Source organism: Leuciscus leuciscus, assembly GCF_965113295.1.
Source record: "Leuciscus leuciscus genome assembly, chromosome: 1".
Lineage (NCBI taxonomy): Eukaryota > Metazoa > Chordata > Actinopteri > Cypriniformes > Leuciscidae > Leuciscus > Leuciscus leuciscus.
In genome coordinates this window covers 56,964,748-56,990,714 of record NC_138725.1, presented here as the reverse complement: position 1 = coordinate 56,990,714, position 25,967 = coordinate 56,964,748, and the positions used below count along the sequence as shown (strand labels likewise).

At 37.7% G+C, this 25,967-nt stretch overlaps 1 protein-coding gene and 2 long non-coding RNA genes across 4 annotated transcripts in view; 2 read left to right on the top strand and 1 right to left on the bottom strand.

The window, feature by feature from the left end:
* Positions 1-7,379, top strand: part of stat5a (signal transducer and activator of transcription 5a) — an 83,664-nt gene extending 76,285 nt beyond the window's left edge. For both annotated transcript variants that reach the window (XM_082136618.1, XM_082136619.1), the window contains 5 exons: positions 481-623; positions 902-1,057; positions 2,038-2,089; positions 3,454-3,558; positions 5,428-7,379. In XM_082136618.1, the coding sequence (XP_081992744.1) occupies positions 481-623; positions 902-1,057; positions 2,038-2,089; positions 3,454-3,558; positions 5,428-5,551 (580 nt within the window). In that variant the 3' untranslated portion in view covers positions 5,552-7,379. The remainder of the gene's footprint in view (positions 1-480; positions 624-901; positions 1,058-2,037; positions 2,090-3,453; positions 3,559-5,427) is intronic.
* On the bottom strand, positions 6,095-8,252 carry LOC309474466. The gene is made up of 2 exons (XR_014197295.1): positions 6,467-8,252; positions 6,095-6,430 (listed from the first exon to the last, which is right to left on the bottom strand). It is a non-coding gene; the product is annotated as an uncharacterized lncRNA (long non-coding RNA).
* Positions 8,253-15,148: 6,896 nt separating this feature from the next.
* LOC309500604 lies at positions 15,149-16,650 on the top strand. The gene is made up of 2 exons (XR_014206634.1): positions 15,149-15,420; positions 15,722-16,650. It is a non-coding gene; the product is annotated as an uncharacterized lncRNA (long non-coding RNA).
* The last annotated feature ends 9,317 nt before the right edge of the window (positions 16,651-25,967 follow it).

Sequence of the window (25,967 nt, the reverse complement as noted above, 5' to 3'; positions counted from 1 at the left end):
AATCTTCCAGGCAGGTGTTTTGAGGCTTGTTGGAGCCAAATTCTGCCGGACAGTGGCCCTCCAGTAACGAGTTTGGACACCCCTATCATAATGTATCACATTCTTGTTGGATTCTGGTCATTTTGTTCCTTTTTGATTGATATATAATATATGTATTCATAATGAAGTGCTCTTTGCCATGGCAACTGGCTGATTGAGAGATAGTCCCGGTTAAGACTATACATTAAGACATTAAACTATGGATGGATTAACAAAGGAGTAAGGTCTGAGAGACCTCTTGTGGGTTTGATAAGATATGTCTCTCTCTCTTTTATTTTCTTATCTTTTTCCTGTTCAACCCCCAGTCGCCCATAACTTGTATTCCTTTGTATAGAAATCATGATAAAACTGAACAGTACACACACGATAACAGCCTCTCTGTGTGCAAATGCCCTTTTCTGCATGCGTGTTCACGTGTGTTTGTGTGCTTGTACTTCCCAGAGCAATTCTTGGCTTTGTGAATAAACAGCAAGCTCAGGACATGCTGATGTCCAAACCAAACGGAACCTTCCTGTTGCGCTTCAGTGACTCAGAAATCGGTGGCATCACCATAGCCTGGGTGGCAGAGAACCCTAACAAAGCAGGTAGAACCATTACTTTGCTCCTCCACTGCCATGGCTTGATTGCACTTAATAATATTCTGATTTATAATACACTCTTAAAAAAAATTGTAAATGATAAAAACTAGATCAATGAATGGTTCTTTGGGGAACCAAAAATGGAACCTTTTAGAAGCTTTATTTTTAAGAGTGTAGGGACATTTTATGTGCTGAATTCCAAAAAATACCATAAAGTGGCTTTAAATGCACATATAACTATTTCAAAGCTTCTACAAAAGAGTGTGTATGTGTGTTCTTCACAGGGGAAAGGATGGTGTGGAACCTCATGCCATACACAACCAAAGACTTCTCTATCCGCTCCCTGGCAGATCGCATTAGTGACCTGAATCATCTACTGTACCTCTATCCCGACCGGCCCAAAGATGAGGTCTTCTCCAAATACTACACCCCTCCTCTGTGTAAGCTTGATCTTTAATTATCTATAGACAGAATTTTAAATCAAATATGAAAGTTGATCCTTTTTGACATTACTGAATTTATTTATACATCGTTCAAAGGTTTGAGGTCAGTATGATTTTTTTAAAAGAAATTAATACTTTTATTCAGCAAGGATACAAGTGACAGGAAAGACATTTATATTAATTTAAATTATACAAAAGATTACAATTTCAAATCAACGCTTTTCTTTTGAACTTTCTATTCATCAAAGAATCCAGAAAAAAATATGAATCAGCACAACTCTTTTCAACATTGTGAATAATAAGAAATGTTTTGCTGTATCTTGGTGAGCATAAGAGACTTCTTTCAAAAACCTAGAAAAAATTCACCAGTCCCTAACTTTTGAATGGTAGTGTATATTTACTTATTTATTTATTAATATATTTATTCTAAATTATTTATATGCATGAATATATCATTCTTAATTTTCTTAGAAATTCTCTTAAAATATGTAGAGTTGAGAATTTTGAAAAGATTAATTTAAAAAAGACTGAATGAAACGATTCATGAAAATGAATTAAACTTGCCCATTTGAACTTACCAATTCTGTTTTGCAAGTTTAAATCAGAGATACCATTAAAACATCTGTCTGAACACCATACTCAGAAGTCACAAGACAAGGAAGGATTGTGTGTGTGTGTGTGTGTGTGTGTGTGTGTGTGTGTGTGTGTGTGTGTGTGTGTGTGTGTGTGTGTGTGTGTGTGTGTGTGTGTGTGTGTGTGTGTGTGTGTGTGTGTGTGTGTGTGTGTGTGTGTGTGTGTGTGTGTGTGTGTGTGTTTATGTTCTTAGGTTTAAATGAAAGTGTATCACTCTGGGTAATCTAGTGTGTTTGTCTGTGTGTGTTCTCTTTCACATTTGTATTCATGTGTACATATAGCAGTGTGAGCCAGTGTTATGTTATGGTTTAGGAATAATCTGTTTATCTTTTCCACTTCTCTAGCTAAAGCTGTGGATGGATACGTCAAACCACAGATCAAACAAGTAGTGCCAGAGTAAGTACACACACACACACACACACACACACACACACACACACACACACACACCACTGTGTCTGTGTGTTTTTCTGACCTAAGTACAGGTCTTTAAATCTCTGATATTCTGGAGCTAACCTGTCATCTCAGAGCAGTAAATCTAATTGCACGCATTGCATTAGCCCTGGGCTGGCTCAGCGGCAGTTACAGGTTGCCACGGATACTTGAGACTCTGCTCTCATTCCACTTTTCAGAATATACTTAGCTCTATTAGCCTCATTAGCAGCATTATTTGTCCATAGGTGGACGACTACGTCTGTCTTGTTAGCAAGCCGTCCACTTCGGTCCACCTCAGCAGGGAGTTATACACCATCAGACTCAGATAATTCAGTTCTTCTCATCAGCAATCTGAGGGAGTGATTTAAAGGAACCCGCTGACTTTTGGGGACTTTAGCTTATTCATCGTATCTCCCAGAGTTAGATAAGTTTCATACATACCCTTTTCATCTCCGTGCGTGCCGTAACTCTGTCTGACGCACCCACCGCTAGCCTAGCTTAACACAAAGACTTGAGGTAAACGGCTCCAGCTAGCATACTGCTCCCAATAAGTGACAAAATAACGCCAACATTTTCCTATTTACATGTTGTGATTTGTATAGTCACAGCGTGTACAAATAACAAGGTCACATGAGACACAGCCATCTTCTAACCATATACTTACTGGGAACTATATTCTCAGAAGGTGAAGCACTGCTACTTGGGCGGAGTGATTTGCTCGCAGCACCTGAGAAGCCCCGTGGCGAGGGGCAGAGAGTTCACTCAGAGTTGGAGTAAATCACTCCGCAGAAGTAGCAGTGCTTCGGGGGATACGGTGAATAAGCTAAAGTCCCAAAAAGTTGGCGTGTTCCTTAAATAAACAAGCTCTTACTTTTTACAAGGGTTAGCCTCTGACCCCTAGCACTCAACTGGTTTGTGTAGCAAGCTGTGCATTAGAGCTGAATAGAATGAATGGCTTTGGTTAATTATTTATTGAGCTTTTACAGACATTTTATTGAAGAAGAGAGTAGAAAGATGACAGGAAATGTTACGGGAGTTACATACTGTAACACGGACTGGATTCAAACTCGTTTCTCAATTGTTTATTTTTTTACAAATATAAAAATCACAACCGTTGCCTTCATAAAATAAAATTACTAAAACTATATATATTTTTTTTTAAACTAATAAAATTGACAAATAAAAAAATTACTAAATCAAACTGAAATGAAAACTAAAATAATAATTCAAAATATTAATAAAAAAAGAATAGTTTATAAATAATGCTAAAATAACAGGTGATGTTAAATATGTGTTTATCTGTGTGTGCGTTTCTGTTGACACAGGTTTGCGACACCTAACCCTGACCCTGCAGCAAACCCCACCTACATGGACCATGCGGCATCTCCAGCTGTCAATCCTCAACACACTTATGGACTCTATCCTCCCATGTGAGTAGTGCACAGATATATGTTTCCGTCTGTCTTTATGTTTCTGCATCAGTGTTGTTATTCTTAAAGTGCCCCTATAATGCTATTTTAAAGCTTCTTCATTTTGCTTTGGAAGTCTTCTACAATAGGTTTACATGCATCCAAGGTAACAAAAAATTATAAATAAAAAGCAGTTTACTTTTCTTATAATATTCACTGCAGCATCACCTTTTTTTTTAAGTGTCTGAAATGGTTCGATAAAGAATTCAGTCTCTTGAAACCCCTCAAACCCCTCCTCTCTGAGAGCCTGCTCTGCTCTGATTGGTCAGATGGCCCAGTCTGCTGTGATTGGTCTACCAATCGAAAGAGTATTTTATGATAATAATCTTTCGCCACTATATCCTCTAACATTTTGCTTGAGAGCCAAACGCATTTCATTCAAAGCCTTTTCACTCTGTGTGTAACACTGTAACAGTTGTCAATATAAGACAAGTGTTGTATCTCTCTGAATATGTATAAGTATACTATTTTTTTTGTTTGTTTTTTTACTCTTGGGAGGATAAAAATAAACTTTAGGCCAAATAGTGTGAATCAGCTAATAGCCAGCACATTTATTGCACACAGAACATTTAATAGATCAAGTTAATGTATTGATGTCTCGTTCCAACACAACCCTATCTGAAATGGAGAAATGTCATATTTAGTCCAGGTTATGCATGAAAGGTCCAAGAAACAGTACTTTTTTTCTTTCCTCCATATATACATTACATATACATATATAAAATAAATGTATCAAGAATTAAATCTATCAGTTTCCCCGATCTCCGTCTGTATTACGTGTATTGAAATTCAAAAATACTGTCAATTAACATCATAATTTTAACTCTGTTTTTTTTTTTCCCCATTCACTAACATAATACAATTTTCTGATCATTAATCAGTTAAAGTAGATCGACTAAACATTTATTTGAACACAGAAACTCAATAAACATCAATGGGAATTCCTTTTGAAACCCATGAACATACTTCAACAATTTTAGATGAAAAGTTTAAACATCTTTTGTCAGAAAATCGTGCAGTTTTAACACTTCAAAAGCAGCGCTTGATCACCTCGTGCATATCAGAGCTATAAACAGTCTTCTTTACTCAATATCTACGTCTCAGTCAACTAGTTCATATAGTGGCCCCTACAGGGAAACTACGGTAGGCTACTGCATATAACTAACAAAAGTGTAGAACAGTGTAAAACACTAGGGTTACATGTGCGTGTTGCTTCTCTCTCCCGCTAAAGACGTAAAGCGCCACCTTAAGAGCTGCAGATGACGCAGTTGTTTTAACAAAAGTAGCTGAAACACAGTGAGCAGAAAAATAAAGTTTTGCTGAAATGCTGCAGAAAACGAGAATGCAGCAAATACAATTATTTGTATCTGTCATACAGATGACTCCGACCGTTTAACTAAACCAGGTGTGTGACAAGTTGACGCATGACGCCTTTAGACCTTTTGTTTTTTTCTATACATTTAGCATTATTAACCAGCATATTAAGAGCATTTCATAATAAACGAGGTTATAATTTGGAAAATTATTTACAGGTGGCAAGGGAAGACAAGAAAAATTTAAATTACTAGTTAATGATGAGAGTTTTCTATTATTAGATTATGCACATTGTTTTTAGTAGTTTATTACTTCGTGCAAAATCGAAAAATGGCTCATACTTTTCTTAGATGTAATATTTTTGTTAGTTAAGTAATTATGATTCCAGTATGTGTTTAGCACTTTTAAACATTTAAATCAATACTGCATTTTTTTTTTTTTTTTTTTACCCAGCACAGAAAATATCTATTGATGTCACCTAGATTGTGTACGAGTTACTAAGATTCTCTCTCTTAGTGTTGACCCTATGCTGGACCCTGATGGCGATTTCGATCTGGACGACACCATGGATGTAGCGAGGCATGTAGAGGAACTGCTCCGTCGACCGATGGAGGGCCAGTGGAGCGGCCAGCAGTCATGACCTCTTGACCTTCGTCATCTGTGACTTCTCTCGCTGAATAATGTTTTTTTAAATCACATTTTCTTCTCCTCCTCTTAGTGTATTTTCCCCCATTTGTTTCTCAGTGTGGGTCTTTATGACTTTCGGTTCTTTTTCTTTATCTGTTATTTTTTCCTATCATCATACCTCTTTATTTTCCCATCACTTGTTTCTATAGAAGAGAAGGGAACTAATGGAAGAAAAAAAATATATACTATGAGCCTTCCTCTAATAAAATACCACCAAACAGTATTGTAGAAAAAAAGAGAGAGATGCATGTTATCTCTTTTCCTTTGTGCGTGTGTTTTTTTTTTGTTTTTTTTTAATTGACTTTGAACGAAAATGTACTACTGTAAGGAACATTTAATTTTTTTTCAAACTGCTTTATGGTTGTCATTTTATTTCGGGGGTGTTCAGATATCTATTGCATCTGGGAAAAAATGCATATTATCCTTTGCACTCTTAAACAAATGCTTATTTGCAGACGACAAAATTATTGTTACCATGGCAATTGCAATGTATTGCTTCTGTACACTAAAGAGTGTTAAGGTTGCAAGGCTGTTCGGTGCACCTACATGAGCACCGACAGGCTGAATGGGTCTTACCATCCCCTCGTCTGTGTTTTATCTGAACCGTGTTACACCCGCATCCAAACCAGCAGCACACAACCTGTCACTCACATCACTGAAACTGCGGCACACGTGGGAAACGGCACACACACCCGATCTCATCCGTCCCACGAAAACTGATGGAAACACTTTGGGGAGAGAGAGGTCTGCTGACCATCTCGGCTCACACTACACTACACAGGCCATCACAGTCTCTCTCTCTCTCTCTCTCTCTCTCTCTCTCTCTCTCTCTCTCTCTCTCTCTCTCTGTCTCTCTCTCCAGCGCAACAGGTGATGACCTCATCTGTTCTTATGCTTTCCTCTTCAGAATGTGCAAAACAAGAGAACCTGTTGTCATGGTTACACGTGCTCTTAACTGGCCATCCTATAGGTTAGCATTTCTTTATGTCAGCTCGTTCCCAACCGGCATCTTTTTTTCTCTCCTACTCGTACACTTGCACAAAAGCCTTGCCCACTCAGGACATTACGTAGAGCTGATGTAAAACACAAATAATAAATAAATAAATACCCAACAAATTGAAAAGAAAAAACCTATATCCAGTAGCCTATATATGAATTTATTTTTTGTTAACATATTTCTATTTTATTACTGTAGGATGCTTGAGGGCTCCGTCCGTCTGTGTAATGCAAAATGCTGTGTTACCGTGTCCGATTCTCAGTAAAAGCCCTGACGTACTAATCCAAAATCAGTTTCTGCCATCCCCAAAACCTTTATCGGCACAAAGGGGCTGATTGTAGTTTCATTTCAAATTTCAGCTGAGCTTTCGCATGGAAGAAAAAGCCAAACAGTGAAGTTAACACGAAGAGACGTTTCCTGTGTGCTTACTGTATGTTAGCTGCAAACCTGACTTGTGATGCCCACTTTTAGATGCCTGTCTCTTGTTCATTCACAAACGATGGTTTGTTCCTCAGTGGATGTTTTTTTTATTTGTAAAGTTTCTCTTTTTTCCTCCCAAGGCAGAGCCGCATAGGAAGTTGTGTGATTTTACTTCTTCTTTTTTATTGTCTTTGTTTTCAAAGTGTTCTGTCATGTTGTTGTGTAGACTGTTTCACACTGTAGGTGTCAATGTGTGTGAGAGTGTGTGTGTTGGCATGTTCAGCTCTGCTCTGTTCGTCACATGTTTGTGGTTTGGCTGTAGAGAAGAGTAATTGAATTGACAATAAAGATTTTTTTTTTTATACTTTGGGCTCCAGCACAAGTGGTGTGATCACTTTGTCTTTTCTGTGAGAATTAAATGAACTTGGGTTCAAAATTGGTGTAATTTTCATTTGGTGCACCTTAACATTTTAAAATTACAAACTATTTGTTCCCTTTCGATCTGGATCTCGTAACGCTTTCTGAAAGAGTGACTTGAGAGCACATTAATCATTGTGTACTTTTGCAACCACTCTTTATAACAGCATGTTTCTGAGAAAACTCAAATTTTTACACAAGTTTGTCTTTGTCTTTTTCTTTATTAACTAAAAACAGGCCGTCTCTTTTATGGGCTCCAGTTGTTGGATTTTTCAAGCTGGGAAGTAGTTTTCTGCAAACATAAACGTTATAGAATCTGTAAGTGAAAACATATTGATCGATTTCAAATATGTAAACGGAAAAGATAGTACAACCCTGATTTTCAGAGCTGTTTTCCTGATTTTGAAGGTGAAAAGTTCCCATGATGTGAAGTATCATGATGGCGCATCAATGTCGCACTGCAATAATGGATGCTGATGGTGGCCTAAACATGAATCAACATGCAACAGCTGCACTGTCATTTTTATCGTGAAAAATACATAGAAGACACTGACAACGCGCTGACAGACAGGACCGAGCAGGTAACATTTAATATGAAAGACAGTCTCAACTTTCAAATTTGGTCAGTCAAACTAAATTAAACTGTTCTGTGGCTCTTTAATGTGTCGTGACCATAGACTGTAAAAAAAGACAGTCGTGACAGATTGCCTCAGTTAAAGCTGCTCGTGAACCGATCATCTCTTCCTTAGTTCATTTATAGCATCAAATAAACATGAATGAACATCAGAAGGACTGTTGTTTTAACCACGGAAAGACATCAGTACACCGTTTTTCAAGTTCGTTAATCTTCTAACTCTCCTGACTTCTTTGTCGGACAAAAATGGCGGATTATGATAGGTCAGATCGCCTGTCAATCAAACTCCCTGCGAAGGGTGAATTGAGGCTAATTTAAGAGTGAAAGTAAAATGCACACTGCCGCACTTTTTATAAGCGATGTAAACCCATTCCCCCATACACAAATTTAGGAATTTAAAATGAAAGATGAAGCATAGACTACATTTAATAAGATTAGGGGGGAAATGCTCTTTAAATTTGCAGATATGACAATATGCAGATTTAATTATATCAAAGCTGATTAAACACTGATAGCAATATTGCTTCAGAATAAATTATATTTACAACACTTTGGACAAGTGAATGACATATTTAAAAGGCTTAATGTTGAGGCCTCCAAGTGCTTATAAGCCTACAGACTATAGATTAAGTGCAAACATTTATAAATTGTTGTATACACATTTGCTTTCCCTTCTATTTTTTTCACAGGATAACACAAATACAGATTTGCTATTTTTATTCGGATTCCTGTCCCTTGAAATGAAGTAAACTTAATTTGCCCCCTCTTTTGGTCAAAGTGGACAAAAACAATTCCGATGAGAAGCAAGCAGCGAGGGAACGAATCAACGGACAAAAAATTATCTGTAGGCATACATCGTATGAGCTCAAAACTTTTCTCTTCTCACGGAAATAGTGATCCCTTCAGAATCAGGCATGGTATATAAAAACAAAATGGAAAACAAAATTTACCTTCAGGGAGTAGCACTTGTTATCCTATCTAATTGCAAAGAGAATATTGTGTGAGGAAAGAGCTTATCTGTTGCTTGGATACAGAAATATGCACTTAATAGAGCCATATATAGAAAAGCAGTGGACTAAGCCATAAATTAGATCAGAGTCAACTGATCCGTTTGACCTGATGGAGAATCAGGTATTGTGAATCAAATAAATTCATTGACTCGAAAAATCCAATCACTGTAGAAAAGACATTCAACTGTGATTGGTTTGAATGGATCTTTGGCAGCAGACTACATTCTAAAACAATTAGTGCCACTAAACCTAAAAGGTTTTTATTATCTGCATTAAATGTATTTGATCTGTCAATTACATCTTGTATGAATTTAAACTAGCAATCTGAAATAGGACACAACATGGACATATTAGGCCAATTTTATGTCAAGCTACACTGTAAAAAAAAAATTACATCCCCAAGTAAAAAAATTCTAGTGACTGGTTACATCTAAATTTTTCAATTAGTCTGACGTATTATTTCTCATTGAGCCAATGTTAACAGACTATTGCAACAAGAATTACACTTGGGCCAATTTAAAAATTTAGATGTGACCAGTCACTAGAAAATTTTGACTTGGAGAGGTTAGAAATTTTTTACAGTGTAAATATAATTATTATCACTAACTCAAATACTAGACCTAAAAGAAAATGTCTTGCATTCAGAATTTAAAAAGCATAGGCTAATTCACCTGACATGAAAATCATTGTTTTGCAAGAGGTTTCCTTTTGAATGGACATCATTTTTGTTAATTCTAACACACAAAATGGAAATTTATTACCAACAATTTAACAAAATAGGCCTAGGTTTTCTTATCAATAGCGTTTTAATTGGTAATCAATTTCTAGATTCAATTTCGTTCATGTCTTTTTTAAATAACAAAAGCCAGTTCCTTTGCATCCAGCAGGAATATCCTTTTTGGAGGGAAAACAACAGTGCCAAATTTGATTGGTAAGTATTAGCAATGGATTCTCTGAATTATGTGATGTTTTGTGGCATTGGCTGGTTTTTCTAACTTTAAAATCAGTATGATGATATCATTTCGAAAGTTAATTTAAAATAATATCAAAATGAACCTCAAATATAGCTATACTCACATGTAATCTAACTTTCAAACCCTTTACACACACACACACACACACACACACACACACACACACACACACACACACACACACACACACACACACACACACACACACACACACACACACACACACACTTCCTGTTTCAGGATGATGTTGTGGGCAGTGGTAAGAAATTAATAGTCTATACGATTTGTCGAAGTGAATAAAATTCTCTTTATCTGTTGTTTCCTATCTGCCTCATTCAAATGAGTGTGTTTATGTATATATACGCCTTTTTACCACCAGATGTCGCTGAAACACTACTTGAGAGTGAAATGACAAGATTCGTTAAATTTCTTGAGCTTGTAGCCATTAAGCGTCTCCTCTCTATCAGCAAGACTGATTGCATATTCTTGTACTTATCCAATTTAATTAATACCTACATATAAAATATTGCATAGTGTTGAAGAGTGATTCAGGTGATATGCTTTCTTTGTTATTCTGACGTCTCCCCGTTGATTTATTTTTCCTCTCAATTTTGCAAGTCTTCCACGGTCAGGTCTGTGAAAGATTGTTGCTCTCGATTCCTCATTCTGTGATGTGAGCAGATTACAGGAAATTGCGCTTTTCTCTCACAGCGTTGTCTCTTTTCCACTTTAGCCTTTCAGTAGTAGGCCAACATAGGCCTAACTACATAGGGGGTAACACAATGCTTAATCATAAAACAGATGTACAATAACATTACGATGTCCAGCAATCGATTTAAATAGTACATTGATTGGGTTTAAGTGGTCGTTCAATGAGGCCTTTTATATGTTGATCCGACTATTTTAAGTGTGTTTTTAAGTGGTCCAGGAGTAAAACTTTTGCCAAGCGTGTCAGAGGTTCTGGGTTCTAATCCGCACATAGTTGTTTTTTTTTTTGTTTTTTGTTTTTTTTAATCAAAACCGATTATGTTTTTAAGTGGTTGTATATCAGGCAGGGACACTTTGTGTGCATTTTGTTTTCTAATTTCACCGGAACGAATAGAGAGTCTCTCCACAACGGATTGAAGCGCGCGTCCGAGTGAAGACTGTACACAGTATAGGGCCACTGATCGCAGCGGCAACGAGCACTTTGATCAGTTGATTTAAAAAACAACACATTTCAGCGCTAGATCGCCTCTTATTTAAAAAACGAACGAAATGAATGCTCTGCTAGTTAACTGGAGATGTTTTGTTTATTTGTATTGGTACTTCGTGCCGCGAAATGTTTCAAAAGTGGTGGGGACAATGTCGACCTTAGAAAATAGTGGTGGGGACATGTAAATTACGCCTATGGCTCCAACCCTGATCAAACACACCTGAGCAAGCTAATCAATGTCTTCAGGATCACTAGAAACTAATCAATGTCTTCAGGATCACTAGAAACTCACAGCTAGGTGTGTTTGATCAGGGTTGGGGCTAAACTGTGCAGGACAGTTGCCCTCCAGGACCGAGTTTGAGCAACCCTGAGTTAAGGAATAAGAAAACAGTTAACTGTTTACTTAAAATGAATATCATATGAGTTACTTTTGACCCTAAAACTGTTTAAAAAAACTCCATGCATTTTGCGGAAGCTAACATTGTTTTGGTTGTGTTTCGGCTCTGTGTGACTGTGTGGATGAATGGTTATCCATCCTACTTCTAAAAAAAAATACATCCACTACTAAGCGGGCCTAAAGTCGTCATGAAATCAAAATTGACCCTATTTAATTTGTAAGCGCACATTATTAGTCTTGTGAACAATTAATCCGTTCAAGTTAATACATAGAAGAAGAAAAAAAAAACTGTCGTGGTAATCTTTAATCAAAATCAGAAAATTTGCTGCTGCGCCTTGCGTTTTTGTTGGAGCACTCTGAGCGCCTAAAGTAAAAATAAAAAATAAAATAAAAATCGACTCAGAACAGAAAAGCGCCTGACATTTTTTTTCCAAGCGGTTTTTTTTCACTGTCCAATCGAATGAATGGAGAGGCAGGCCTTCCGTTGTGGTGACGGAAGTTTACAGTTGCTTTGAACGTCCGGAGACTGCATAGACAGTATATAAACTGGACACAGCGACCCCATTGGATTCAACGGAGACAAGTGAAGTCAAATAGAAGCACTAACTTCCTGATGGTCGAGCGTACTGCGCAGACTCAAACTGAGCTTGACGACATAGATGTGACGTGAGCAACCCGTCTATCTACTAGTAGCTGTGCCGAGAGAAATCTGAATCATTCCCTTCCGAAACTTGCAGAGACGGAGAGTGTGAGTAGGAGGTGTCCATGAGCTAGAAGCAGGAGAAACTTTTGCCAAGTATTCTGATTAATTACTTTGTCATTTTGCCTCCACGTCCCCCCGATTGCCCGCGAGCTTCTCCTCTCTCTGCTGTGCGACAGAGAGTCGAGTGGTTATGACGCAATCGTTAGCCTATTTTTACAAAAACTGGTTCTACGGGGCCATAACGTAAGATACAAGGTAATGGAGCCTTTTATACATTTTCGTGTTTCTTTAGAAATAAATAATGACAAATGGAGTCTTTAAACGCCTCAGATGTAAAGTTATTCGCTGTCAAAGTGACGCCAAAATGAATGGGAGTCAATGGGATGCTAACAGCAGGTGATGGTCCGCTAGCCAATGGCGGCGCCCGGGGCTACTTCAAAATAATATGAAACCCCCTGGGAGACTGCAATGATGTAGTAGAAACTTGTGGTGGCTGTCGCGGGTTACCCGGAGCTGTATGACTTCACGAACAGCAACTACCACAATGTTAATAAGTAAATAAAGTTAATAAAAAGCTATTATGACAGTTTACTTAACAGCAAACCAAAGATTCTAGAGCGCTCACACTATAATCCTTGATTAGACTGACAGGACAGCTGTTTCGGTGGTTGCCTAGCAACATAAAAAAAAAAGGCAGCACACTGCTCTTTTCTAAATAAAAAAAAAGTCAACAACAAAAAGGCAGTGCGGTGTGTGATCGGGGCACCCTCTCGCTTATGAGCGCTTATGTGATGCCCCAATTGTTGGTTCTTCACAACTGATGAAAATAATATTATTACTGTTTTACTGTTTGTGAAAATACATTGAGTGGATGGTGGTTCTGCCAGACCAGAGGAGGGCGCTAGATGTGAGTGTGTTGCGATGGGTCTGCTGCTTTAATTGCTCGTCACAACCATAGCATACCCAGATAGCAATTACATTTGGCACGGATCCGTTTTAAGCCCCTTGCCTCCGTTTCTATCTTAGAGACGTTTTCTGATTGTGAACCAGATCCGTGCCAGACAGAGGTTTCAGCTTAAACAATCTAACTGCCATCAGTTCAGTATTTATATCATTTTACAGATCTGGCCCAGATCACTTTTCCCATAGGTAACCGAAAGACATTAGCTGTGTCTGACACTGATTTGGTCCAGATCTGCAATATGAATCTGAGCCGATACTGTTTTCACATAGGCTACACTGGTGTGGCCCGAATCTGTGATACATATCTGAGCCGACTGCATTTAAAAAAGGGCTAAAAACTGCTCTGGCCCATATCTGCAAAACAGATTTGAGCCAACACTGTTTTGACAGAGACTACCTGATGTGGACCACATCCGAAATACTTTTCTCAAACTGTGTGAAGAACTCCGTGGAATAAACATTTTCAAAACAACATGGTTACCTGTCTGCATATTTATTTTTCTATCTTAGAGCATGAGATAAATGCATTGTCATTAAGCTGAACAATATTATCAGTGTTTAAAAACTATACAGCAACAGGTCCGTTACAGCACACACTGTAAAAAAAAAGTGTAATTTTACAAGTAATTGTCTGTATTTTTTTTACAGATTTTTACCGTTTTGTCATTATACAGCAAATATTTGCAAATAAAAGGCATTTGCCGTTGCTGCACATTCAGGGCTTTGTGTGTGTGTGAGTGCGCGCGCGCGCGCGCGCGAGATGACGCAGATTCAAATTCGCCGCCATTACTTTTCCGCTGTTTACTCCCGCCCACAACGGTTAACGTTAGCTGATCAGGATCGAGTTTGGGCAAGCGGGAGATTTGAATTCAGTCTACTCTCGTGAAGTAGACTGTGAGATCAACAGTGGTTCAAAGCAATCGTGTTCGTCAAGAGCAGCCGTGAGCAGGAGCTGTTGTCTGTCAGTCCGTTTGGATTCTTTGGAAATAACACCCTTTTCTGTGAGCCTTGTTCGTCAGCGGACATCATGCCAACCGATCACCGGCTGAGGTAAGAGTCTCATATACTAAGTTACATGTGAACGATATTTTATATTACATTTGTGTTACGTTTACAGTTTTCAAGCTAACGTTAGCATTCTTAAATTATGTTCTGTCATAACTGGCGAGAGCTGGAGGGCAAAACACTGAAAATGTAGCATGCGTCTTTACATTTTCCATCTGTTTTAAGAAAGATCAGTTGAACCCACACCTCAAAAGACCTAAAACAAGCTTTCGTAGACTTGTTATACATATCAAAGTCCGTTTAATTGTGAATAAAATCTTCGTTAATACGCGATAGTATCTGTCAGTAAATCAATCTCTTAAATGGCGGGACATTTTGAATCACTGTCTGGAAGCTGAAAATTCTTCTCTTAAAAAAATATCCTCGGTTTTAACTAACCAATTTTTATTACCATTTTTAATAACCACAGTTATACTACAAAAACAAATAGGCCTAGCTGGCCTACCATGTTTTTTTTCTTGTTTTTTTTCTTTGTGGTTAAACCATAGTTAATTTTCGTAAGGGTTAAACATGGCTAACGTTATCTCAAGACTGTTAAGAAAACGAATTCAGTAAATACTGTACTTGATACAGGAAAGCACATGAGACTAGAATATGAACACAACATGATAAATTGCATATTCTGGCTGCATCTGCTTGCCAACACGTAGCTATCTAGAATGCATATATGTGCATATATTAGGCTTATAAAATAAAAGTTGATAGAATGTTTGTGTTCTGATGAAGAAATGAACGTATCTGCATTTTGGATGGCCTGGGGTCATCATAGTAGCCTTTTTCATAGGATACTTTTGATCATTGGTTATGAAAATTGCATTGATCCAGATGAACAGACAGTTAACTTACACCCCTAAGGTTAGGTGTCTCAGCTCAAAACTTCACTGTTAGCCTTTCCTGCTCAGCTTCCAGATCATAGTCAGTTTAGGTTTTGCATTGTCTCAGTGGAACATATTCTTACATGTGTAAATGTAATACTGAGTTTTTTTTTTTTTTTTTTTTTTTGTGATTTCAGGTCAAGTGGAAAGCAGAATTATCATGGCAAACAAGGTATGGGAAGAAGTAATTTAAAATATTGTAATGGCCGAGTCTTCTGATTCCATATGATTTCACTAAAAGTGGCAGAAAATGTCATTTGTTTTATACTATATTTTCCCATATGAATATTCATTTGATCCTTGTGAGGCCACTGCACAAGGTTTGGTTTTACTACAGTAAGACCACGATTGTGTTAGATTCCACCCATCTATTTAATTTTTTTGTTGTTGTTGGTAGCGTAACTAGGCTTTTTCATTTAGAAACATGACTTTTCCTATCACTTAATGACACATATCTCTACCTTTCATTCCAGCCAGAGGATCTGACGGTTGCTGCTCGCATCTCAGCCTACCTGATGGAAAATTCTTGCTGGATGAATGACTTTCAACTCAACCTTGCCAAGACAGAACTGCTTATGGTTTCAGCCAAACCATCCTTGCTGTGTGATCCTGCTGATTTGCCTTATACAACATCAGAAAGATCCGGCCCTTCCTATCGGAGCCACACAACTCCTTGTCTAAGCTCTTGTTCTATCCAGACTGGACTATTGCAGCTCTTCCAGCATCAGTCAAACCTCTGCAACTGATCCAGATGCTGCAGCAAGACCTAAACTCACTGCTTCAGATCTGTGTGTCTTCAGAAGCTTGTGTTCTGCAAGTGAACGGCGCCTTGTGGTGCCATCATCCCAAAGAGACACACAATCACTTTCACTGACCTTTCCCTGGACTGTTCCCTGCTGGTGGGATGACCTGCCCAACTCAACACATTTTCAAGAAACTGCTAAAGATCCATCTTTTCATAAACACTTGACCCAATAATACTAAATCTTTGTTTTAATAAAAAAATAATTTGTGCACTGTGCTACACTAACTGGGACTTGTCACTGCACTTGTTGCTTCTATTGTTCTCTTAATTTTAAGTCACTTTGGAAAAAATGTAATTGTAAATGTTTAAAACAAGTTATATTAGAGTATAAAGGCATACAGCAATTGCCTTTTAATGTGGATATTTTTACATGTTCTAAATTCTATACTAAGCTTGTATTTCCTATCATTCACGTATCTTGATGTTCAGTGTTTGTTTAATGAATACTGTAAGTGTGCAGGTATTCCGTACTTGTATGTTTAGTTAATTTAACAGAAATTCACTGTACATTTGCTATTATTAAGTACTTAATTAGAGATTGCAGGTCTAGTTTCACAACTTTGACCAAAAATTAAAACTGTAAATATACAAACTTTATATTTGAATGTATGTACTTATTGCATTTTTATACATAACTTCATAGTTATTTTACACAGAAAACTATATAAGATAATTACTGTAGATAGACAGAGCATTATTATAAAATAACTTTATGTATGCCTAGGTAGCATAGGTTACTATGATACCCTAACTGACAAAAATGCCGAAAATAAGGCAAAAGGACAATCCAGTGGTGATTTAAGTGGAATCGTAACACATCCGGCACAGCTCCGGTAGGCGGAATCGTTTCACGCACCCGTTACGCATCTGTAACGGGATGATCAGGCGGTGCTGGATCGGCGCTGGCACATATCCGCAACAACCCCTAAAAACAGACCAGAAACGGCTTCGGCCCGATGTGCGTTTGGACTCAGGAACGAGTCCGTGAGGCGGATGCGTGCCAGACCCGGCTCTATCGTTTTGCGGTTGCGGCCCTGTTCCGTTACAGCGTACAGTGGCTATCTGGGTAACCATTTTTTACAGTCTATGGTCATAACCCAGCAAGACCGGAGCTGATCACATGTTATATCACATTCAACAGGTTAGTCGATTGTTTTATATGTCAATCTCAATCTGGATGTTGAAAGAATACATGTTAGTGCATATTAAGTGTTGCAAATTGATTCGTTTTTATAAAGTTTTACATGGTTAATCACAAAATGAAATCGCGATGTTCACCCGCGATTGGATGATGTAAGCTGCATGACAGTGTTGATTGAAGGTAAACATGTTTAAATGTGTCCTTATATTAGTTCATAATAAGTGTATTTTACTTTAAAAATGCATGTGAGTGGGTAAAATGTCAGAAATGTCTTGATTGAATTAGAGATGCACCGATTACAATTTTCTGGGCCGATTCCGATTTCTCATTAAGTTTGACCTGCCGATACCGATTTTAGCCGATTCCGATTTCATTTTTTCTGACCACTTTACAGCACACACAAATATTTATTTTATATCTTTTCTGTAATAGAACATTTTACAATTTGCATAGTACATATTTTTTTGAACAGATAAATGCTATAAAATAGAACTATATAAATTACTCCAGGTGTGGGTAATTCACACACATCTAAAGTGTAGTGTTATGGAAGAACCATTTCCTTTTCACATTCAATATCCAATAATTTTTTAATACATGTATTTAGCAAACTAAACGGCTGTATGAAAACAGGGAATGGCGATAAAATAATATATAAATAAAAAAATTAATAAATATAGCCTTGCAGTATAAAGATATTTCTCAAAGCACACACACACACAGGCCTATTGCAATCACTTGTACAAACTGAATAATAAAACAAGTTTAAATGGGTACATTTTCTATAAATATTGTTCTTCGTTTTCTTTTCTGACATTGCCTACTCCAGTTCTTGTTAAAACACGCACATTCTGTGCATTTTGGGCACTTTTTTGTGAAACCCTATTTAGGCTATTTTGTCCATCAAAAGTGTGCTTTCCCTTTAATTGAGCGTGAGCAGTGCAGCAAATAGACTCGGCGCCGAAAAACGCGCTTCACTGCTCGCGACGCTCCTGCTTGACGCTCACGCGCTGCTCCCGCTCCCGTTGTGATTAACATGCACGCCGAAAAAAAATACGCGCTTGCGGTCTGAACGGACGTAATTCACGAGGTTTCCTACATGTGTGTTCCACGTGCACGTGTGATGCTGATGTTGCGCGATGTTAATCATGCGGCGCCCGAGTGCATTTGACCGGCATAAAATCGGTGTTTGTCAGACTGACCGGCCGGTCGCCGGTCACGGCCGGTCGCCGGTCACGGCCGATCACGTGAAAATCGGCTAATTCCGGTCACCAGCCGATCAATCGGTGCATCTCTAGATTGAATATGTGTGTGATGTTGTTTTGAATTGAGTGAAAGCTCTAAAAGTCAAAACACTGAACAGCGTTTTGAATATGCAAATGAGTACACTGATGGACAGATCTTCATGAAAACGCTGTGTAATTGCAAGAAAGAGACTGAAACAGTGAAGTTTTGCATAAAAAAAACGATTTATTGTGACAATGTATTTTTTTGACATTTGTGTTTGTTCTAATGTGAACATTTTGGAAAAATAGATAACCCAGCAAGACCGGCGCTGATCACACGCACTTTGTTGTCCTGTGTTTATTCCACCATTCCACAGATTGCTGGGAACGCTTAACTGTCAGCTGATGCGGTGATCCTGTACCCGCTACACTTACTTGCGGTCGGTAGAAAATGCATGATTTGATCAAAATGAAGAGGACTTATCCGTCTGACATGGCCGCTCGCTCTAACGTTAACCTAGATAAATGTTTGCTATTATTAGGCGTTCATCCAAGTGTTTGTGCGAAGTCTGGAGAATCATTCATTTACTGCATGACATGGAGGCGCCGGTGCGATCACTTGCATTTTCCTATCAACAATGGAAACATCTTAAAATACTCAATTTCTGGTCATACAGATAAGAATAATACATCATTCGCAACTACTTTTATTTGTGTAAACTCACAATAACAAGAAAATAAATAAACTTTTGTAAAATAAAGAAAACAAACAGGGCACGCTTTCATGGTCTCTGTGAACTGGAGCGCGTCTCAAAAATGAACCGAAACACAGCGTATACTTGCCTCACTTTACATGAGAAATATATCTTCATAAAGCTTGAAATATCTACTTTTAAACGAACAAATTCGAATCAAAAACAAATACCCTCTGATTATGTAATCTATATGAAAGGTGCATTTCTCTCTAAAGACGTATCCACTTTACAGTGGAGATGTATATGTTTGCAGCCGACACTGACTCAGAAAACAGTTTATTAATAAACAATTAAAATGCCCCCTTGTTATTTTTTTACGACACATTTATTATCATTAGGCTACTTTTGCAGCAAGATGTATGTGTGCATGCGCTTGAGAGTGGAACATGCTATATTCCTCCATGCACCCAGTATTTAAGCAGAAATGAATATAAACGTGTGATTAGTCGACTAATTGCTTAAAGGGCACCTATTATGCAAAATTCACTTCTACATGGTGTTTGGACATAAATGTGTGTTGGCAGTGTGTGAACACAATCAGCCTACAATAATAAAAATCCACCCTCTTCTTTTATTTTAATCCCCATTAAACCAAAGCAGTCTCATTAGACATGCCGTTTTGATTCTCTGAGCAGTGTGACATCATACTGCTCAGGCCCTGCCCACAGCCACTGACTGACAGGCCTGCATTACCATAGTTTCCGCCCTCAGCGAGTTGTACACTATCCGCCATTTTCTCGGTTCGAGCAGCTGTAGTGACAATGTCTCTCGTAAGCAATCCCGGTGTCCTGTTGTTGGATGTAAGAGTGAACATAAGAGTCTTAATTTTCTCCCATCATCCAAGCCACTGAGGACGCAGTGGATTAGTTTTATTTTTGAAGGCACTGCGCCGCAAAATATACCTACATTAATTTATGTCTGCGCAAATCATTTAACTCCAGACTGCTTTGTGATCGAGGGTCAATACAAAGGGACAATACAAAACACAGGCTTTGCTAAAAAGTTGTTACTCAAGGACAGGGGCGCCACAAGCAATTTTGGGCCTTATGAAAAAATATGAGGTTGGGCCCCCTACTGCACCCATTCCATTAATAAAATTGATCTCTGTAGGCCCCAAAAGTGTGTGGGCCCTTACAATAGTCCTAACTTCCCCTTTTCCTCACTTTTCTGGAGTGAAAATGGACACTTCATCTTTTGTGTGATGTACAATGAACTTCATAAAAATGATTAGTAAAGTTTTGGCCATCATTCGGACGGGGTCCGCAACAACAGGCTTGTAGTGGATAAAAGTAAGGTGATGTTACCTGCATGAAGGCTGAATGGGTAAGTTGAATGAACCACTCTTGCCTGTACTGTAGAATAATTGTGAGACAGGAGTACTGGCTGCAAGCTCTGGCAAAGTTTAATTAACTCTTTCCAGCTTTTAATGTATTAACAACATTAACATATTTAACTTTACAGAACAACAATTATTTGTTTCTTTGTAACAAAACACATTCCATTAAAGGGATAGTTCACCCAAAAATGAATATTAGCCCATGATTTACTCACCATGAAGCCATCCTAGGTGTATATGACATTCTTATTTCAGACTAATACAATCGGAGTAATATTAAAAAATGTCCTAACATTTGTTTTACCCACAACAAAGAAGGTAACGATGAATTTAACCATCAATAAATGATTGTTTATTGGCACAAAGATTTCTGTACTATACAGAATTTTAAAGGGGTGTCCTTTTCTTACCTCTTTTATTTTAACATAATATACATATCAATATTTTACAACCTACTGCAGTGACAACATAAGTTAAACTGTAGATTTAAATTGGGAGAGAGTGTCTGAGCCCTGAACAATATCAGGAAGGTTATTTATGAAGGTAAAAGAGTAGCAAAACTCAAAAGCATATAAATGTGAATTTGAGAACTTGTCCAATAAATATTAGTACTTGTACGCTAAAATTTACACTCACAGCTCCAATGTGAAAACCTGTAAAATACAAATCTAGAGTTGAATTTGGAGATTTGCACTCACAGATGATGTCACGAAACATGCGTCCTCGGGGACGTTCTGAAACGCTAATGCAAATTAACGCATTAGACAGTGATATTAAAATAAATACATGATAACTCCATAAACATCATACTAATTAAAAATAGTCTACTGTGTACAGAAAAGCAAATGAGCCCAGAATATGAACGCAGCACTTTTAATTGTTGAGTGTTTTCCTCCCATAGAAACCGGTAGAAAACGCTTAAGCTAAATGCATTAAAACAGTGGTATTAAAAGACCAAACTCAGTAAACACCATTCTATGTACAGAAAAGCAGATGAGCCCAGAATGATGAAAGAAAGCAAATTTGTGTTCAGTCAGTGTGTCACTTAATTAAGGTTGCGAGAGATACCTTTTTGGAATAGTTCTCCCTGTTCATGACAATCTGTGAGTACAAATTTAGTTTTTGCAAATCACCAAAACTGCTGCCCTTGTTTTAGTAACAATGTATAACAAATTTGTATAGTAATAATAAATTAAGCCTTAAGCGTTTAGTTGGTTTTCTATGGGAGGAAAACACTAAATGTAATTAAACGCGTTTCGTTCATATTCTGTGCTCATTTGCTTTTCCATATGCTTTATTAGTATGATGTTTACTGCGTTTGGTCTTTTAATACCACTGTCTTAATGCATTAAGCCATGTTAAGTGTTTGTTTTTTATGGGAGGAAAATGTTTAACGTAATTAAAGGGGTGGTATAATGCCCTTTTCACAAGATGTAAAATATATCTATGATGTCCCCAGAGTGTGTGTGTGAAGTTTTAGCGCAAAATACCCCACAGATATTTTTATATAGCAAGTTAAAGTTGTCACTTTTTGAGGGTTTGCAAAAACGCACCGTTTTGTGCCTGGCCCTTTAAATGCAAATGAGCTGCTGCAGAGGGCGGGGTTTCAAGAGCTCGTGTCTGTTAGCAGCTGCTGTTACCTCACGCAGACACACTAAAATGACAGAAACTGTTCTGCCTTTAATGTTAAACGGAGTCAGATAAGGATGGAGAGACTCAAGAAGAAGTGACAACATGTAGAATGCAACAGGACATCTCTGAATGGTTAGTTGATGAATTTATGTTGCTGATGTGGAGTTAACTATCTTCAATTAGGATATTCTGTCATGATAAATCTATAAATTGCTCATGAACTGTTGTGAGATGCACACAGAGTGACTTTCTATTGCATGTGAAAAGATGGATGCTAAAGTTTGAGCTGACTCACAAATGTACTCTTATACAACAACTTTTCCTCTTCTCAACATGGACTGCGTGTTCCCGGGGGCGGGGTTTATGTAAATTCTAGGGTTAGTGATGTCACTAACCCGAGAGGAATGTCATGTAGTTCCAACCAGCCGTTTGTTGTAGTCCTTTTCTTTAAAAGCAAATATCTCCCTTTGCTTTGAACTTTGAGCGTTGTAACTTTGCAGATGTTGTTTATGCTCAAACAGCAACATTACACACTAACTAAAGTTAGAAAAGTGAAATCACACTCAACCACCCCTTTAAAAGCGTTGCGTTCATATTCTGGGCTCATCTGCTTTTCTGTACATTGTAGGCTTTATTAGTATGGTGTTTGTGATGTTTAATATCACTATCTAATGCATTTAGCCACATTACAGTTTCAGAACGTCCCAGAGGAAGAGGGTTTCGTGACATCATCGTGTACAAAAGTCCCATTTCATTGGCTAGGCGCCAACCAATGAAACGACTCCTTTGCGCCCTCCCCCTGCCTCTTCTTTCCCTATCGCCGCCACTGAGTTCGGCGTGTGCAAGTGCACAAGTTAGTTTTGCAAAAGTCAAGGCGCAAAATTTTAAATTGCAGTGACAGATTTGAGAAGTTGTACTGCGAAAGTGAAAGAAAGAATAAGTGCAACTTTGTACTACAAGTTTGTGTCTATCATTGTATTTCTCTGAATGATATTTTACACATTTGTGACTAATTGTCTGCTGCTTCAAATTCAGAATACAGGTTTGTGACTATTGTCTGCGAGTGCAAATCTCAACATTCAACTTCAGATTTGTATTTGACAGGTTTTCACATTGGAGCTGAGTGTAAATTTTAGTGTACAAGTATGTATGAGTATTTATTGTACAAGTTCTCCATTCACTTCCACATGCTCTTGAGTTTTGCTACTCTTTTACCTTCATAGTTATTCCAGAGTTTAGGGGTATAATGCGAGAAATCTCCTTTAGTGGACTTTGATATGCTAGGCACTACTCACTGATCTATATAAATGACTGGATTGCTCATGACGTCATATAAAGTGAAGCTACCGCGCCAGCATATTGGTATTCCCTCACATTCTAGAAAATCACATGATTTTAATGAGAAAACATACATTCTTACAATGCAAACATCCTAAACATTTCTGATTATTATCAATGTTGAAAACAGTTGTGCTGATTAATATTGTGTAAACCATTGTAACAGTTTAAACCTGTTTTTTTGTCCAGGATTCAATGTTAAATAGACCCCAAACATATAAACGGTAGTTTACACTACTGTTCAAAAGTTTGGCATCAATAAGATAAAAAAAGAAATTCATATTTTTATTCAGCAAGGATGCATTAATGAACCGTTGTGTTTTTATTACCTTAGAATTAACCATTTCTATCTACATACAGCATGGGTCCCCTTACATTGAAATGAAACGCGTTTCATCACTATGTTGTTCTTCGTGCAAAGAAGCTAGCTGAAGTCAGCGAATAAATCACAGACACAATGATGAACAAGTAACAATAATATTTGCAATAGCATTGTTTTACTGAATAATTAAGTAAACATAATTTATTAATTTATCTTTGTAAAGAAACCTCATTGCTTAACGGGCTACTCTCTGCTGTCTCAGACGACGATTATATGATTTTCATATGTTTAGTGTTTTGTTTGTATGAGTCTTTGCATGGCGGGTTCAGGGTGGAGTCTGTGATGAGATGTTTTGCTGTGAATCGTTGGAGGGTGTAAGATTGAAACATGGCACACATCCTGTCTCAGGATGTTTTTGTGGGCAATGGTAAGAAATGAATAGCCTATACAATTTGCTAAAAGATAGATCAAAGTGATACCTTTTTTCTCTCTTTATCTGTTGTTTCCAATCTGTTTTACTCAAATGAGTGAACCCCTTGCAAAGTGATGTGTTTTAAGCATGGTTTTGTATCAGTTGCATGAGGATGTGGATGAGGGATATAGATTTTTACATTTAAAAAAGTATATTTGTTGTGTTCGCCCTTGCGATCTTACTCCGAGCCCACCATTTTGTGATGTAATTCTACTTTGACTGGCAGGTAGAAGTCTGTAGCGAAGTTTGCGGGCTCGGCAAAAGTCTGCATCGAGGGTATATCTGCTGCGACGAAGAGGGTGCTGGTAAGTACCCTTCCGAAACCTAAAATGACAAATGGGCTACCCTACGGTCTTGTGGACTTTAAAAGACACATGCACGCTGTGGTCATTGTAAGGCCACAAGTGCACATGAAGTGTGCCATTTGTGACAGGGCCAAAGTCACGATAAAATAGAAGCAACATTTCTTTTGTATTGTTACGTACATCCATGTGTAATGGATTATCAAAAAAGATTTATTTATTTATTATTTTGATAGAATTTGATTGGATTTTGTGATGTAGAGGAACGTGGCAGATGAACATGAGCTTGCAGCCTGTTGTTTTCACCGGAAGATCCGGTTATGGCATTTTGATTAAACATTACAAGATCAAAACTTTAAAAGAAAATTGAAACATATGCACAGATTAATGGTTCACAATAAGATCCATAACATGCATTTAAAAAGATAGGGTGAATTTTCATTTTAACTTCTTGTCCTCACTTGCTGTGCGATTACAAATAGCATCATGTCACTATTAAAACCTAGCTTAAGATATATTTAGTGTTTAAGGATGTTTTATAATTACTGTTAATACTAATTACTGTTAATACTAATTACTGTTAATACTAATTACTGTTACTTTTATCACACACCATCTCTACAAATATACAGCTTGGGTTTTTATGATTGAAACCTTGGTCTGCTTTATACAAAGATGTGTGAAATCAAATTTAAAAGGGTTAGACTAAACATTTTCTGAGTAAATGTAAAAACATTGTTGTGTTAGAATTATCCCTGCTCTCCCCTAATGAGTTTTGACGGATCTCCAGACATGTTCTTTCTCTCTTTCTCTCTCTCTCTCCTAGAGCAAAATCCCTTCAGAGCATACTGTGGCCTGCTGGAGGCAAATCTGTATTAAGAGACGTTTTCTCTCATCCTCCCCAATCAAAAATGGGTGGAGTTCTGTCTGTCTGTCATAAACTTCCTGGTTTTCTCTTGCTAGTCTCCCTTCATCAATCCCTCTTCAGTATTCTCACACCAAGACAAACACACCATTCAATAAATCACTGCATTTCTAAGAGAACTCCTAATGAATTGGTGCACTGCATGATGGTGGGAGTGGAGTGTCATCTGCAAGGATGTGTTGGGGTCACGACAAGGCTGCTGTCCTCATTCAGCTCTAGAGAAAGAAAAAAGTGAATGAAACCAAAGTATTTTTCAGCCTTATTAGAACAGAAGGGCTTCATTGTGAAAGGAAACATGACGTCAAACCCTGGCCAGAAAATAGTTTCTCAGAAGAAATGTATTCCAGACAGTGTTTTGATGGCATCAACTGATTGTGCCGAGGGAATTATGGACATTTGTTCTTGAGGCAATTCCTCATCCATCACCCTGATGTCTTAGTCTGACAATTGATAATAACAATACAC